General features: G+C 53.2%; 1 protein-coding gene across 1 annotated transcript; it reads left to right on the top strand.

The window, feature by feature from the left end:
- Positions 1 to 7074: 7074 nt before the first annotated feature.
- On the top strand, positions 7075 to 14305 carry LOC144276252 (C-type lectin domain family 2 member D-like). Its single transcript, XM_077836216.1, has 4 exons — positions 7075 to 7224; positions 11374 to 11508; positions 12436 to 12539; positions 14179 to 14305. The coding sequence occupies exons 1-4, from the start codon at positions 7075 to 7077 to the stop codon at positions 14303 to 14305; spliced, it is 516 nt and encodes a 171-aa protein (XP_077692342.1).
- Positions 14306 to 16481: the final 2176 nt, after the last annotated feature.

The raw sequence follows: 16481 nt of genomic DNA on the forward strand, positions 1-16481 counted from the left end.
CCACCAACGTCCCGCCTTGAAAAGTGTCCCGCCTTGAAAAACAGAAGACAAAAAAACATAACCTTGAGTAGCTTTATTTTATAGTCGTGGAAACTGAGGCACACAGAAGCAAAGAGATTCGCTCATGGTCAAAAAGTCAGGAATAGAAAACGGCAGATCTGCTGATAGTCAGTCCTGGGCCGTAGCCGTGTTTGTCCTGGCCTCTCTGCTTCAGCTCCAGTAACAACCCGAATGGAGGTTTTCTTCCTCTCCGTGTCCTTTAACTTCATGTCACTGGAGAAGAAAGATTGTTTCTGACCAGCTGGCTCTAATGCTTAAAAACCTTCATTTTTTTCTTTCGCTAGGAGGATAACGCTGGACGTTTTCTCTCATTCACTTTCCTTTGGAATAATTTCAATCCAGTCCAAAGGATTTCCTTTTCCAGTGTGTCTTCAGCACCTTTCCTAGCAAACAGTTCCTGTTCGAGCACAGGTTTCCAGTTTCAGGCTGTCCCAGGGTGAGATGGCCATGAAAGGGGTAGTAGCTCAACTCAACCTATCCCCAGGTGAAGGGAATAAGTGCAGGGGTCACATGGGAAGGAGCAGCATGTATCTAGGATCCAGGCCTGTTGGGCGATATAAGAACAGCCTGTGCTCAGCCAGGAGAGAGACCCGCAATGGGAGCAGGCCTGGGAGGGGCTTGGATAGTCCTTTCAAGTCAGTTTTGGTACACAGCAGGGGATGGAACAGCCAAGCTGCTAGGGTTGGGAGCTGGGCTTCCTGGCAGTGTCCAGGAACGAAAGCACAGCACCTGCCAGGAAGGGAGTCCCCACAGAGGGACACCGTAATCTCCCAGGGAGGGAAAAGGCTCTCACTGCCATTTCTTAACCTCATGGGGTGTTCTCCTGCTCTGCCAACCCCACCCCTATTTCAGCATCTCCAGGTGCCTGAGGAAGCAGGCACCAGAGGCCATCCTGCTGCTGGGACAGAGATGGAGGTTGATGACCTACCTGTCCGTGGTGACCATGGTGCAGGACAGCCCTCAGGACATGCGAATGCAGCTCCAGATCTGCAGAATGCACCTTCCCTTTGCTGGCACGAGACCTTGCAGGTTGCAGGAGGTGAGACAGGCACTACCTTTTGGTAACCCTCAGTGGGATCAGAGGGTAATGGTTTGTAGAAGGTGGTGTTGGAGAGCTTTACAAAAACTAGGCAAGCCATTTACAACACACACTTTGTTTCTCTACAAAAGCAAAAGACACTAAACTATCTAAACTACTACATGCCACAAAGGGCCACAACAGTGGTTCCCTTAACCCACCCAGCAATATTGTTAATGTCTCCAACTATACTCTTAGCCCAGCAGAAGAATCTGTCCTATCTCGGGGCCTCTCCTTCTGCCCCTCCACCCCCACGAATATGATACCGTTCTGTGGTGACCTAGAATCCTATTTTCGATGTCTCCGACTCAAGGAATATTTCTCACACCTCTGAACAACATACTAACCCACAGAGAGCTTCCTACCAAGACGACAAAAAGAAGGATTCTGGGTGGACTCCTCCTGAAGGTCGAAACAACAGACTGGACTTCTACAGAGAGTGCTTCCGCCGACGTGCATGGGCTGAAATTGTGGAAAGCAACATAACTTGCCCCATAACCTCAGCCGTGCAGAACATCATAATCAAAAAGGCTGACAAAGGAGGTGCTGTCGTCATCATGAATAGGTCAGAATATAAACAAGAGGCTGCTAGGCAGGTCTCCAACACCACTTTCTACAAGCCATTACCCTCTGATCCCACTGCGGGTTACCAAAAGAAACTACAGCATCTGCTCAAGAAACTCCCTGAAAAAGCACAAGAACAAATCCGCACAGACACACCCCTAGAACCCCGACCTGGGATATTCTATCTGCTACCCAAGATCCATAAACCTGGAAATCCTGGACGCCCCATCATCTCAGGCATTGGCACCCTGCCAGCGGGATTGTCTGGCTATGTAGACTCTCTCCTCAGGCCCTATGCTACCAGCACTCCCAGCTATCTTCCAGACACCACTGACTTCCTGAGGAAACTACAATCCATCGGTGATCTTCCTGAAAACACCATCCTGGCCACTATGGATGTAGAAGCCCTCTACACCAACATTCCACACAAAGATGGACTACAAGCCGTCAAGAACAGTATCCCCGATAATGTCACGGCAAACCTGGTGGCTGAACTTTGTGACTTTGTCCTCACCCATAACTCTTTCACATTTGGGGACAATGTATACCTTCAAGTCGGCCAGATTGCTGTGGGTACCTGCATGGCCCACAGTATGCCCGCATTTTTATGGCTGACTTAGAATAACGCTTCCTCAGCTCTCATCCCCTAATGCCCCTACTCTACTTGGGCTACATTGATGACACCTTCATCATCTGGACCCATGGAAAAGAAGCCCTTTAGGAATTCCACCATGATTTCAACAATTTGCGTCCCACCATCATCCTCAGCCTGGACCAGTCCACACAAGAGATCCACTTCCTGGACACTACGGTGCTAATAAGCGATGGTCACATAAACACCACCCTATACTGGAAACCTATTGACCGCTATACTTACCTACATGCCTCCAGCTTCCAACCAGGACACACCACACGATCCATTGTCTACAGCCAAACTCTACGATACAACCGCATTTGCTCCAACCCCTCAGGCAGAGACAAATATCTACAAGATCTCTATCAAGCATTCTTACAACTACAATACACACCTGCTGAAGTGAAGAAACAGATTGACAGAGCCAGAAGAGTACCCAGAAGTTACCTACTACAGGACAGACCCAACAAAGAAAATAACAGAACGCCACTAGCCGTCACCTTCAGCCCCCAACTAAAACCTCTCCAATGCATCATCAAGGATCTACAACCTATCCTGAAGGACGCCCCATCACTCTCACAGATCTTTGGAGACAGGCCTTGCGTACAGACAGCCCCACAACCTGAAGCAAATACTCACCAGCAACCGCACACCACACAACAGAACCACTAATCCAGGATCCTATCCTTGCAACAAAGCCCGTTGCCAACTGTGTCCACATATCTATTCAGGGGACATCATCATAGGGCCTAATCACATCAGCCACACTATCAGAGGCTCGTTCACCTGCACGTCTACCAATGTGATATATGCCATCATGTGCCAGCAATGCCCCTCTGCCATGTACATTGGCCAAACTGGACAGTCTCTACATAAAAGGATAAATGGACACAAATCAGACGTCAAGTATTATAACATTCAAAAACCAGTCGGAGAACACTTCAATCTCTCTGGTCACTCGAACTCAGACCTAAAAGGGGCAATTCTTCACCAACAAAAAACTTCAAAAACAGACTCCAAGGAGAGACTGCTGAATTGGAATTAATTTGCAAACTGGATACAATTAATTTAGGCGTGAATAAAGACTGGGAGTGGATGTGTCATTACACAAAGTAAAACTATTTCCCCTTGTTTATTCCCCCCCCGCTACTGTTCTTGTCAACTGCTGGAAATGGCCCACCTTGATTATCACTACAGAAGGTTTTCTTCACCATCCGCCCCCTCCCCCGCCCACCTCTGCTCTCCTGCTGGTAATAGCTCACCTTTCCTGATCACTCTTGTTACAGTCTATATGGTAACACCAATTCTTTCATGTTCTTTATGTATATAAAATCTCCACACTGTATTTTCCATTGCATGCATCCGATGAAGTGAGCTGTAGCTCATGAAAGCTTACACTCAAATGTCTTTGTTAGTCTCTAAGGTGTCACAAGTCCTCCTTTTCTTTTTGCGGATACAGACTAACATGGCTGCTACTCTGAAACAGTGTTAGTCTTGCAGATGCAGACTAACACGGCTGCTACGCTTCCATGCCTCCACCCACTTTAACCCAAAACAAACTCAGGTTTTGGGTCAAAGGGGGTAGAGGCATGGAAGAGAGTATATAGTGAACAAAAGATTGATTTTAAAAGTGTCAGAACAATATTGTGAAAACAGGAAATTCCTAGTCTTGACAATCTTTCACGAAAAACCCTTGCATTCCAAAAATAGTCACTTTTCTACAGACAATCCTTCCTTTGGAAAAGATTTTCAACCGTGTCTAGAAATCGCTCCCAGGTCAGTGTCTCTCTGAGCGTGGGCTGCACTCGTTTGCCCTCCCCATCCCCTGGGGATGTGTATGAAGCACTAGTTAGAGGGGTACAGAGGAGGTATAAATAAAGATGATTAGGTCTTGACGAATACACATGTGGAGGGTGTGGGGGGAGAGAGACATGACTGATTGTATTGTCCTGAAGTAGTGCACAGCTTCCAAAGATTTGATTAATGCTTCTCTGGGGGAAGCAGTGAAACTGACTACACAGAGTGCTGTCAGTTGCACAAAGATAAAATGGAGAAATGTTGTGTGTGTTTAACCTCTTTCAATCAGTGGGCTCTTAAATGTTGCAAATAATTTCTAGCTCAACCAGAAGTTCAGGGCTTGAGGTAGGAGTCTCCCAGGCATTGTCTTCACTGCAAAAGTGTATTTACATGGAGATAGCTAACTTGATGTAAAATCCGAGTGGAGACAAGGCACAGGTGGCTTTAACCTCTGTGTCACTTGTCCAGGTAAATACCAGGCTGAGCGTATAGCATTCCTGGACTAGCTATATCAAGGTAAAAGACACCTCTCCCTCACCTCTACTAGTACTTTACATTGAGTTCGCCAGCTGAGTGTAAACACATACGTTTTGAGCTGGGAGGTTGATTTTTTTTGTTTTGTTTTGCTGCTTTTTGGTGGGGGGGTGGGAGGGCACTGAAGCCATAATAGTGACATTCTCTAGCCTGTGTTATTTGTATTACTGTAGCACATAGGAGCCCCAGTCATGGATCAGGACCCGATTGTGCTAGGTGCTGTACAAAACAGTACAAAAGACAGTCCCTGCCCCAAAGAGTTGACAATCTAAGTATAAGACAAGAGACAGATGGAGACAGACAGACAGGGGAGTGCAAGGAAATAATGAGAGTGTATCGGTCGGTATGATAGGCAGTGGTCTGAGCGCCCCAGGAGACAGGCTGTTGAATTTTTGGGAGACACCCGGGCAAAGAAGAGCTTTGATTTGGGAATTGGAGATGGATAATGAGGTAGGTTTGCAAATGTTTAAGGGGCTCTCCTTCCGAGCATGAAGGGCATGTGGCAGAAAGCATGAAGGTGGTTGTCTGAAAATTTAACAAGTGGGTTTTGCTGGCAGCATGGACCGATTGGAGGTGGGAGTCAACACCTTGGTACAGTGAATGAGAGATGTCCGGTTGGGAGAGGACAGTATGTGAAGGGCCTTGAAAGAGAAGACAAGCAGCTTCTGTTTGATGCAATAGAGAAGGGGGAGCCAGTGGAGGGATGCAAAGAGGGGTGACATGGTGAAAGCAGTGGGCTCAGAGAATGATCTTTGCAGCTTGCAGCAATATTCTGAATGGATATGAGCTGGGGAAGAGGGAAAAGAGAAGCATGTGGCGGTAACTGAGATGTGATGTGATCAAAGCTTGGATGGGAATTTTAGCTGTGTGGATGGAGAGGAAAGGCTGTATCTTAGAGATGTTATGCAGAAAAACACCACAAGACTTAAGCACAGCCCTGGATGTGAGGACCTAGAGCAGAGGTGGGCAAAGTACGGCCCGCGGGCCACATCCAGCCTGAGGGACTGTCCTGCCCGGCCCCTGAGTTCCCAGCAGGGGAGGCTAGCCCCCGGTCCCTCCCCGCTGTCCCCTCGCCCCTGCGGCCTCACCTCACTGTGCCGCTGGTGCTCTGGCCCGCTGCTGCTACCGGGCGGTGGGGCTGCGAGCTCCTGCTGCTCTGAGCAGCGTGGTAAGCGGGTGGGGGGTGGGTTGGATAAGGGGCAGTCGGGGGACAGGGGGCAGTTGGATGGGGTGGAGGTTCTTGGGGGGGGCGGTCAGGGGATGGGGAACGGGGGGGTTGGATAGGTGTGGGAATCCGGGGGGGGGGGCTGTCAGGGAGCAGGGGTGTGGACAGGGGTTGGGGCACTCAGGGACAGGGGTTGGTTAGGGGATGGGGTCCCAGAGGGGGCGGTTAGGGATGGGGGTCAGTCAGGGGGCGGGAAGTGGGAGGAGGTGGATAGGGGGTGGGGGTCAGGCTACTTGGGGAGTCACAGCCTTCCCTACCCGGCCCTCCATGCCGTTTTGCAACCCCGATGTGGCCCTTGGGCCAAAAAGTTTGCCCACCCCTGACCTAGAGAGAGGTGTAGTGGAAGATGGCAGGTTATGGGCCTGAGTGACAGGCAGGATGCTGGCGTTGTCCACAGCGATGGAGAAAGGGGGTAATAGAGAGGGCTTGGACAGGAGGGGAGAGACAGAGAGCTCTGCTTTAGCCATGTTGGGCTTGAGCTGACACCTAGGTAGGCACAAGGAGATGTCCCAGAGACAGGCTGAGGTGTTCATTTGGCCAGCAGGAGATGGGGCTGGTGCAGAGAGGCAAATGGGTGAGTTGTCAGCATGGAGAGGGGAGTTGAATTTGTGTTTACAGAGGAGACAACCCAGAGAGGAGGGGCAGAGGGAGAAGAGAACAGAAGAGGGAGGCTGGCCATAAACCATGTCACATTTACTGGTTTGTTTGTTTTTTTTTCTCAAGACCTCCCCCCTCCTTGTCACACACTGTTACACCGTAACAAACCAGTAAGGACCCTCCCCGCCCCATGTGTTTATAAACTATTTGGTCAGCCCCAGGGGACCAAGGACAGAGCCTATGGAAGGGCCCCGGGGAGCTGGCAGGAGGGGGAAGCAGCGATCAGAGGGGTCGGGGCTGGGGGGAGCAGGGGAGGGCAGAGGGAGGACAAGGTTTCAGGAGGAGGGCGGGCAGGGCGGGCAGGCCAGGGAGGGCAAGGACTGAGCCCCGATCGGAGCTTTGCCCTGGGCCGGGCGGGACGCCGCTCGGGCACCCGGCCAGCCCGGGAGAGAGGGGGAAGGTTTGTGGGGAGCGGAGCGGCCGGGAGTCCAGGGGTTAAATGGAGGCAGGGCTGAGGGCGGGGATCGGCCGCTGTTGCGGTGACCCCGGGGCAGGGACATTTCCGCTGTTCAGACCCACGTGGGAATGAAGCTGGTGCGGGGGTCACAGGGAAGCCGGTCGCTCTTCGGTCGCTCTGCGACTGCGAACTCACCCGGCGGGATCTGCTGCGAGCCCGCCTGGCTGCTGGGACCTCAGCTCCTCCCCGGGCTGCGGCGCCGGGCGCTCTTCCTGCGGGTGAGACTCTGGGTCCCAGGGGTCCCTGCCCGGGCCGCGGGTGGGTGGGTGGGTGCTGCTGGCTGCTCGGCGGTGGCTGGCTCGCTCGCTGTGCAGCGGGGATTGCGGGCCGGTTCCAGCCACCGCCGGACTGGGGCGAGGGGGGACCGCGGGCCCGAATGGGGAGGGGGAGGGGCCGGGGCTCGGGCCCGAATGGGGGGCGGGGCTCGGGCTCAGGGACCAAATGGGAAGGGGGAGGGACCGGAGCCCGCATGGGGACCACATGGGGGGCGGGGCTCCAAAGGTGGGGCGGGGCTTGGGCGGTGCCTGGGGACCACATGGGGAGGGCAGCGCAGCGGCGGGGGCCTGTCCTTGGCCGAAGGGCTGGGACTCTGGGCCAAAGGGGGGTGATTCGGGGGGCAGGCCCCGAGCTGAAGAGCGGGGTTGGGTTCGGAAGAGCCCCCCCCGGAAGGGAAAGGAGGGGCTGGGCAGAGGAGCGCTGGACACTGGTTCAAGTCCCGCCCTCCAAGGAGGGGGCTGGGCCAGGGACAAGGCTGTTTCGAGCCTCAGCCCCTCCCCTTCTGACATCTGACTCACACTTACTTCTAGGAGGATTGTGTGTGTGAGGAGGGTCTTCTCCCCCACCCCCCAGCTGGGTGCCTGTCACGGGTGGGAGGGGCCCGTAGGACATCAGGTCTCTGAGGCCCTGGGGGCGGAGGGGCCGATAGGAGTTAAGGGTTTTAATCATCATGGCACCGCCTTTGGCAGGGGGTTGGGCTGCTGGGCAGGGAGCAAGAAACCACAAATGGCCTCCCCCACCGCTGACCTGTCCTGCTTGGTTTGTCTCGGGTGCAGATCAGCTGGAGAGTCTGGAGCAGGGACGGGGAGCCAGGGCCAGGACCTCTGCCCCGGCTTTGCTGCTGCCAAATCGGACCCACTCAGACTGAGAGGAGCCGACCCCAGCCCAGCACCTGCTGCAGCGTCTGTGGCCTGAGTGTCGCTGAGAGGGACAATGGGGCCAGCAGCTGGGTTGCTGAGAGCGAAGAGCAGCTGTAGGAGTTGTGTGTTAATGGCAATGGACACCGGTAGACTGGAGAGAACCCAGGTAATGGGGCATCTCTGCCTGGGGGCAGGCTGGAGAGAGACACTGAGACTGCCCGGGGTGCTGGAAGGGGGCGTGGCCCTCCCACTTTTTGTCACTGGCCCCGCCCCTCCTCCTCCTCTTCCCCCTGAGGTCCCCCCACCCCACCTCTGGCTGGGTGCTGGAGTCCAGGCAGTTGCAGGGAGCTGTGGATGACCCTCCACTTGCCAGGGGTGGGGGGCTGAGAGCAGCCCCAGGTCCGTATCCCTCCCCCCAGGCTCCCTGCCCAGAGCAGGGGGAGGGTCTGTAGTTCCCCACAGCTGCGTCTTACCATGGCCCGGCTGCTGCTCTGAGGCCCTGCTACCCAGCCAGAGCCGGATCTTGGTAACAGCCCCAGGGTAGCTCTAGGGAGACATGGACCCTCCATCTGCCCTTGGTGGGGGGGTCTGCCTGACCCTCTGGGCTCCCCTCCCAGAGCGTCTGAGGGAAGGAGCAATCGACAGAACGGTGCATGTTCCAGGGCAGCTCCAGCCCCGCTGCTGTCAGTGAGACGTGTCCTCCCAGCCCTGCCTGACGGGTCTGTCTGTTTCAGACCCTCCTTGTAACTGCCAGAAAAGCCCAACCTGTGGAGTTGTGGTTGCAGTGATAGTTGTATCATCTCCTTTGATCGCTGCCATCATTGCTCTGGCAGCTGAGTTCCCAGCTTCCGCCCCGCTCCCTTCCCCTCCATCTACGATCTCCGTGCATCCCATTCCCCGTGACCTACCACGCTAACTCTCTCCTCCCGGCCTGTCTGGCTTCTGCCCCTGGGACAGAGGATTCCTGGGGGATCTTCCTCACCGACCTTCCTCCTGCTCCCTCCCAGACCCCGGCACCTGGGCACTCTCTGTGTGGGGACGATCTGACTGACATTAGCCCCCCCAGCCTATCTCTGAGCACTTTGGGCCCAAGTCGCCTTTGCCATGCGCCATGAAACAGTCCCTGTCCAGGGTGTCCAGTGGGACAGGGTGCAGTGCATCCCTGAGCCCTTTGCCTTCCCTGTGTTGCTCTGAGGTTACCAGCCTGGCCTTCCTGGATCTTCAGGTCACGCCTGTGGCCGGGCGGCAGGTGCTGCTGTGTTATTGAAATGATCCGTAGAGCTCAGTCTAGACCCCTCCACCAGCGCAGTGTGGAAACCCCCCAATCGCTGAGCGTGGCCATGAAGGCTCCCGTAGCACCATTCACTCCCCCCGGCTGCACAGACGGCGTGTGCTCGTGCAGAGGGCGTCTGTTTGCGGTGAACATGAACCCTGCTGTATCCCCCCGTCGTCTGGGGCAGGGCGTGCTGGAGGCTGTCGGGGATGGGATTTCTCTGCTGCCCTGGGATCTGATCACTGGGCCCCAGGAGGGTTTAGCAGCTGGTAGAGGGGATTGAATCCAGCTCTGTCTGCATTAGGAATCCTCTGTGCCGATGTCATGAGATCCGTGCAGTTGAATTGGTGCAAACCGCTAAAGCAGATGCACTGCACTGGTGCACAAAGGAGCTTGCCTTGGTGCAGTTCGCTGCAGGAAGTTACCAGAGCGAGCCGCACTGCTCCAGCGCATCTCCAGGAGGTGTTTGCCCTGATGTCACTGCGTCACTGTGATTATACTGGTGCAGATTGCTCGGATACAGATGGGCCCCGAATCCCAGCTCCCTGATGTAATGGCAGGCTATTGCAATGGGCAGCATTGGCTCTCACTGTGTAAGGTGGGAATCTGTGAGCTTAGGGTTGGTTACACACCTGCAGGTGCAGGGAGCTCTGCAGAACATGTGGCATCTGACCTGGAGATGGATGGTGGAGACAGCCTATGCCATCAACTGTTAGTCACTGACTTCTCTGCTCAGTTCAGTAGGGGAGGGGTGTGGGCTACCGTGCACTGGACAGTTAAATCTACAGGGTCAGACATGCCTTGTGCGTGAGGCGAACACATGCTCGTTTTCTGATCACCGCTGCCACGTTTCCTAACTCTTCCCGACTCAGAGTGTCTGTTCCTCGCTGAGCGCCAGCCACATGGGAAGGCTTGAAAACCAGCTACCAAGTTACTGTGGTGCAAAGAAAAGTGACGTGCTCAAAAACATCTGGAGGGGTTTGAGTCCGACTCCTCTCAACTAGACAGGTCTTTCAAATTCTCTTTGGTGTCACTTATGTCACTTATGGGTGACTCCACTGCTGCTCTTTCATGGCTCTGAAAGGGTTACACTGCCGTGAGGGCTTCCAGAAAGTGCCTTTCTTGCTGCTGTGTTTGGGGAAAGAAAAGTCCGCAGGTAGGAGGTGAATTAAGTTCCATCGTTCCTGGCCCACAGTGCAACAGGTCGCTTCCGGTTGCTGTGGTTTCTCGTGCCCCCTTGTGGCTTTCATGTCCCTGCGTGAAAGTTCCCAAGTTCTTCTCAGTTGTTCACCTGCTGTTTATTGCGAGGTTGAACGTCCAGCTGTTGATCTTGTGCCTGGGGTGAAATGCTCTGAGCTGTGTCAGTCCCTCGGAGGCTGGGAGTGTCCCTGGAATCCTTCTTGCCAGGCAAATTTACAGTGACAAACGTCTCCGTCCCCCTGCGTCTGATTGCCATGGTCCAGCCCCAGCTGGGGGTCCCAATGGGCTTGGCAAGCCGGTCAACTGACTGCCTGTTTGGCCACAGTCAAATACTCCAGCGAGAGCCCTGGGGGTAGGAGGCAGCCTGCCTTTCGGATTGCGTCTTGGAGCCTCACTTGTGTTTTCTGGAACCTGGTTTCATTGTTTTGCCTTTTTTTTCTGAGCTAAAATAACTCAGTGAAGTACATTTTTTTTTAAAAAAATAAGGTAGATCCGTATCTATCGAAAGCTAAACCTACTGGAGAGAATGACGCCTTGCTCTTTTTTGTTCCTAGCGGGAGGTAACCAATTCTGATAAATTTGGTATTTTAAAATATCTGACCACTCTTTGACAGATTTGACTGGTCAGTTGACCAATTTTTATACCCAGTCAAATGCCCAATTCTAGGTGTAACTCTTACCCTCCATGTGACTGTCTCATTCTCAGTACTGACATCTCAGCTTTCATCAGCTGATCTGTGCCCCCTGCTGGCCCCTAGTGCCCGGACGGCTGGATGGGATACAAAGGGAAATGCTACTATTTCTCAGAGACGGAAGGGAGCTGGATCGACAGCCGGAGCCGCTGCTGTGCACCGGGTGCCTCCCTGGCTGGCATCGACAGTGAGCAGGAAATGGTGAGAGACTCTCGAATTGCCATACACTGATCTTGGCTCAGCGGCGGCTGCTGCAGTAGGACCTGGGCTCTGCCCCGTGGGGTGAGGAGCAGCTCTGAGCCCTCCCGTGCTGGGAGGCCAGAGTGAATGAACTTCCAGCTGCTGAACAACAGCCGTGGCTGGGCCCAGGGCCCTACTGTCTGTGTGTGATCACAGGGATTGCCCATTCTCAGCTGCCCCCCTCCCCAAATAGGGAGACAGCTTCTGTCTAGGGCAGGGCTGGCTCAGGCATCTCCTGGCCTGCTGGCTGCTGGAGTGGGACTGAGAACCCAGCCAGTGCTCCTGTTGTGGGGATGGGAAAGGAGCAGCCAGCCGAGGAGGCGGGGGAGGAGGGGATCCTCTCAGACTGACTTCAGCTTGACTCGCTCCCTCCTCCTGCCTTGCTGTGGTGAGCGGGGGCTGATCTGTGAGAAGAGAGGTCTCTGCAGAGAGCTCAGACCCAGCAGCTGCCCCCAGCCCAGGGGACTTGGGGTGTGGGTGACTGGGAGCACAGGGGTGGGGCTGCTCTGTGCAGGGGGAGGGTTAATACTGCCTGGGTGATCTTGTACTTTGCAAAAGGCAGAGGAACACCCCCCCAAAAAAAAAAATAAACTGAGCACTCTTCAATATGGGGGGAGGGATAGCTCAGTGGTTTGAGCATTGGCCTGCTAAACCCAGGGTTGTGAGTTCAATTCTTGAGGGGGCCATTTAGGGATATGGGGCAAAAATCTGTTGGATGATTTAATTGGGGATGGGGGTGGGACTAGAAGATCTCCTGAGGTCCCTTCCAACCCTGATACTCTATGAATATGCAGCTTGGATTCTCTGCGGCACAGAGCCCTGGAGGGGTGGGGGTGGGGAAGCACCGGAGCTGGGGCTGATACCTGCTGTCCCTCGGCTTTCTTGAAGGTGTTCCTGCTGCGCCATAAGGGTGTCCAGGACCACTGGATCGGCCTCTGGAGGGAACAGGGTCAGCCCTGGAAATGGACCAACAGCACCAAATTCAACCACCTGTGAGTCTCTCTCACCCCTCTGTACTAATTCCCTGGGCTTGGGATTCTGGTGTCTGAGCTGTTTGAGTTCAGGTAGATCCACCATTCAGTGCTAGTGAAACAACCAGACACGACCTTGGTCCGTTCGCGTCCTGCGTGTATCGGAGACCAATGGGAGCCGGCATGTCCCTGAAATCTTGGCTCCTCCCCGCAGCACGGTGCTGGGCCGGAGACAGAGCCCGCCATAGCCAGAGATGCCCTCGCAGCGCGCTGGGATTTCAGCTGGGACACTCGCTGTTCTCCCCCAGCCCTCTTCAGCAAGGTCCCTGGGTTGTTTGAGCCCCCCTGGGGAAAGGAGGCAGCAGGGAGCTCAGGTTAACAGTGGCTGATAGAGAGGGCAGCATGCCGAGCACTGCATTGCAGGTGCAGGTCCCGCTGGGGATTGCAGCCGGCAGGTTTGAGTGACTTGGCTGGTGAGGCCTCTCAATCCGCAACAAGGCACCGATGTTAAAGGAGCCTGCAGTTCACAGGTGCTGGACTCCTGGGACTCCTACGGGAACGTGGTACAGTAGTGATGGCTGCCCAGCCAACACCCCGCGATGGGTTTCAGTGGGCTCCAAGTGTGATCACAAAACCAGCGCTGCTTGAACCCTGGGACTTCAGGACTAGAAGCATGAGCCTCTGCCATAGGAGCGAAAGAATCCACTTCTTTAACTGAAACCCCCCCCCCTTGATAAAGCTCTTTTGCAGGCCAGCCATTAGAGGGGGATGGAGACCCCCCCACTTCTCTGGTCTGGGTTACTTCAGTACTTTGAAAAATCAGGCTCTTTTGGCGCTGGGTCAGGGCTCCCCAATGGACAGTCCCCATCTGCTGTATTGGACCCAACCTTTGGATCCCACCTGCTTCCAGCCTCACTGGGTCTGAAGAGCTACCAGACACTGTCCTGAGTTCGGGCCCCTGTGGCACTCTCCTGGGGTACAGACTCCCTGTCTGGTATGCTCCTTAGGAAGTGGGACCCTGCAGATCAGCTGCTGTAGGATCCAAAACCAGTGCTGAACCCTCCCAAATCTCCCGAGAGGCATGTTGTCCCTAGAGCTCCACCCTCCACACCAGATGAACTCTGGGAGAGTCACGTGAGGGTTACAAACAAGGAACACATGCTTTCACAAAGGAACTTCTTCAACACTCTCTTTTCCCCCCATCCCCAATGGAAAGCTCAAGAGTTATAGATCAACGAAAAAGGAAACCCCTGAATGCAATTTCTTCTTTCAGTGTCATCTTGGTTCTGCTCCATGTGTTTCAAGGAGGCGAGATCCCTCCTGTCCCCCGCTTTTCCTGCTTAGTCGTCTGGTTCTGGTGATGGTCTGCCCCTCTTGTTAGAGGGCCGGTCCCTTTTGACAATCAGTCTAACAAATTCTCTCTGTCCTGCTGGGGACTGTCCATTCTCCAGCACCCCTGTGGGCTGCTCAGCATAGAGGGTCAGGAACAGTCAGCTGTTCTGCAAAGCCCCCGCTGTCCTGAGCTCTGCTCCTGAGGGGCTGGGAGAGTAGCTGCTCTGCACTCAGGCCTGCACTGTGGAGAACGGCTCCCCTGGCTGGGACTGGTGTGAAATGCCCGGCCTCTGCCTGACTGCAGCTCCCTGGCTTCTGTGTTTTGCAGGTTTCACTTAAGAGGAGGAGGTGACTGCGCGTATCTGAACGACGAGAAAGGGGTCAGCAGCTCACAGTGCTACATGGGAAGACGGTGGATCTGTAGCAAACCTGAGGTGTATGTGATGGTGTCATAAATATAAAGGGAAGGGTACACACCTTTAAAATCCCTCCTGGCCAGAGGAAAAATCCTTTCACCTGTAAAGGGTTAAGAAGCTAGGATAACCTCGCTGGCACCTGACCAAAATGACCAATGAGGACACAAGATACTTTCAAAAGCTGGAAAGAGGGAGAACATCAAAGGGGTCTGTGTCTGTCTGGGTGAGGCTTTTGCCAGGGACTGAACAGGAATGGAGTCTTAGAATTTAGTAAGTAATCTAGCTAGATATGCGTTAGCTTATGATTTCTTTAAATGGCTGATAAAATAAGTTGTGCTGAATAGAATGAATATTCCTGTCTGTGTGTCTTTTTGTAACCTAAGGTTTTGCCTAGAGGGGTTCTCTGTGTTTTGAATCTAATTCCCCTGTAAGGTATTTACCGTCCTGATCTTACAGAGGTGATCCTTTTCTTTTTACTGTTTCTTCTATTAAAATGTTTCTTTTCAAGAACTGAATGCTTTTGTCATTGCCCTAAGATCCAAGGGGTTGGGTCTGTGGTCACCTATGCAAATTGGTGAGGATTTTTACCAAACCTTCCTCAGGAAGTGGGGTGCAAGGTTTTGGGGAGGATTTTGGGGGGAAAGACGTTTCCAAACAACACTTTCCCAGAAACCCGGTTAAACGTTTGGTGGTGGCAGTGGAAGTCCAAGGGTCAAATAGTTTGTACCTTGGGGAAGTTTTAACCTAAGCTGGTAAAGTAAGCTTAGGAGGTTTTCATGCAGGTCCCCACATTTGTACCCTGGAGTTCAAAGTGGGGAAGGAACCTTGACAGATGGGAAAAGAGACTGCACTCAAAAGGGGCTCGAAATGAGACTCCTAGAAGTGAAACTTACACAACTCACACCTACTTGAACGAGCCAAGATCTCAAAATCAGGCAGTGGGGCCCTCAAGCAATAAGTGTGTCTTGTTTAAACTCGTTTAAACTTCGTATTCGCCTTCTGCTTTTGAACCTTTTAAACTCAGGGTCACGTTGTCAAGCTTTTCTCTGCAGCTGAGAGGGAGTGATCTCATGAGAAGGAGTCTTACCTCATTTCCCCAGCATGTGGCTAAGGGAAGGCCTTGTTCGTTTAGACTCCAGAACAGCATTTCTCAAATGCAGCCAGCAGCCGATTGTTTTGCAGCCACAAGAGCCTCCAAAGTGCCCCAACAATCGCTCAGATGTTAAGTATTAAAGGTGTCTTCTAAATGCCATAAATCCTAATGCGCGCTCCCTTTTAAATAGTACCATGCCGGCAGAGCTGAGCTACATAGGTGTGGTTTTCTTTCAAGTCACAAAGTGTATTCTTTGGCTAAGAACATAAGAACGGCCATACTGGGTCAGAGCAAAGGTCCATCCAGCCCAGTATCCTGTCTGCCAACAGCAGCCAACGCCAGGTGCCCCAGAGGGAGGGAACCTAACAGGCAATGATCAAGTGATCTGTCTCCCGCCATCCATCTCCACCCTCTGACAAACAGAGGCTAGGGACACCATTCCTTACCCATCCTAGCTAATAGCCATTCATGGACTTAACTTCCATGAATTTATCCAGTTCTCTTTTAAACCCTGTTATAGTCCTAGCCTTCACAACCTCCTCAGGCAAGGAGTTCCACAGGTTGACTGTGTGCTGTGTGAGGAAGAACTGCCTTTTATTTGTTTTAAACCTGGTGCCCATTAATTTCATTTGGTGGCCCCTAATTCTTGTGTTATGGGAACAAGTAAATAGCTTTTCCTTAGTCACTTTCTCCGCACCACTCATGATTTTATAGACCTCTAACCACTGTGTTTACATCTCATTTTATTGTAGCTCTGTAAGTGGCTATGGGCCATCACACTGCGTGGTGTTTGGGTAGGTTGCGATTGTTCATGGGGGTGGGGAGGGAGGTGAAAAAGTTAAAATGTGACTGGGTATCAGAAAGTATTTCAGATAATCTAGTGCCAGAAAATGACCTTGAATGTGACAGCAGGTGGCTCCTCTGGGACCTTCTGCTAAGAAAAGCAAAACATAGAAAGAAAAAGAAACACTTCAGCACCAGGGGGAAAGGCAGTTTCCTGTGTTTCCGAAGCCATCTGATTCCATTTCTGAACAAGTTGCAGTGTGAGAGAGAAATTCATCAAATTGAAATGTATGTCGTGCAATGTCCCTACAGCACTTGTGCAAGGGAAGTTGAACCAAA

This window comes from Eretmochelys imbricata, chromosome 16 (genome assembly GCF_965152235.1).
Source record: "Eretmochelys imbricata isolate rEreImb1 chromosome 16, rEreImb1.hap1, whole genome shotgun sequence".
NCBI classification, from domain to species: Eukaryota; Metazoa; Chordata; order Testudines; family Cheloniidae; genus Eretmochelys; species Eretmochelys imbricata.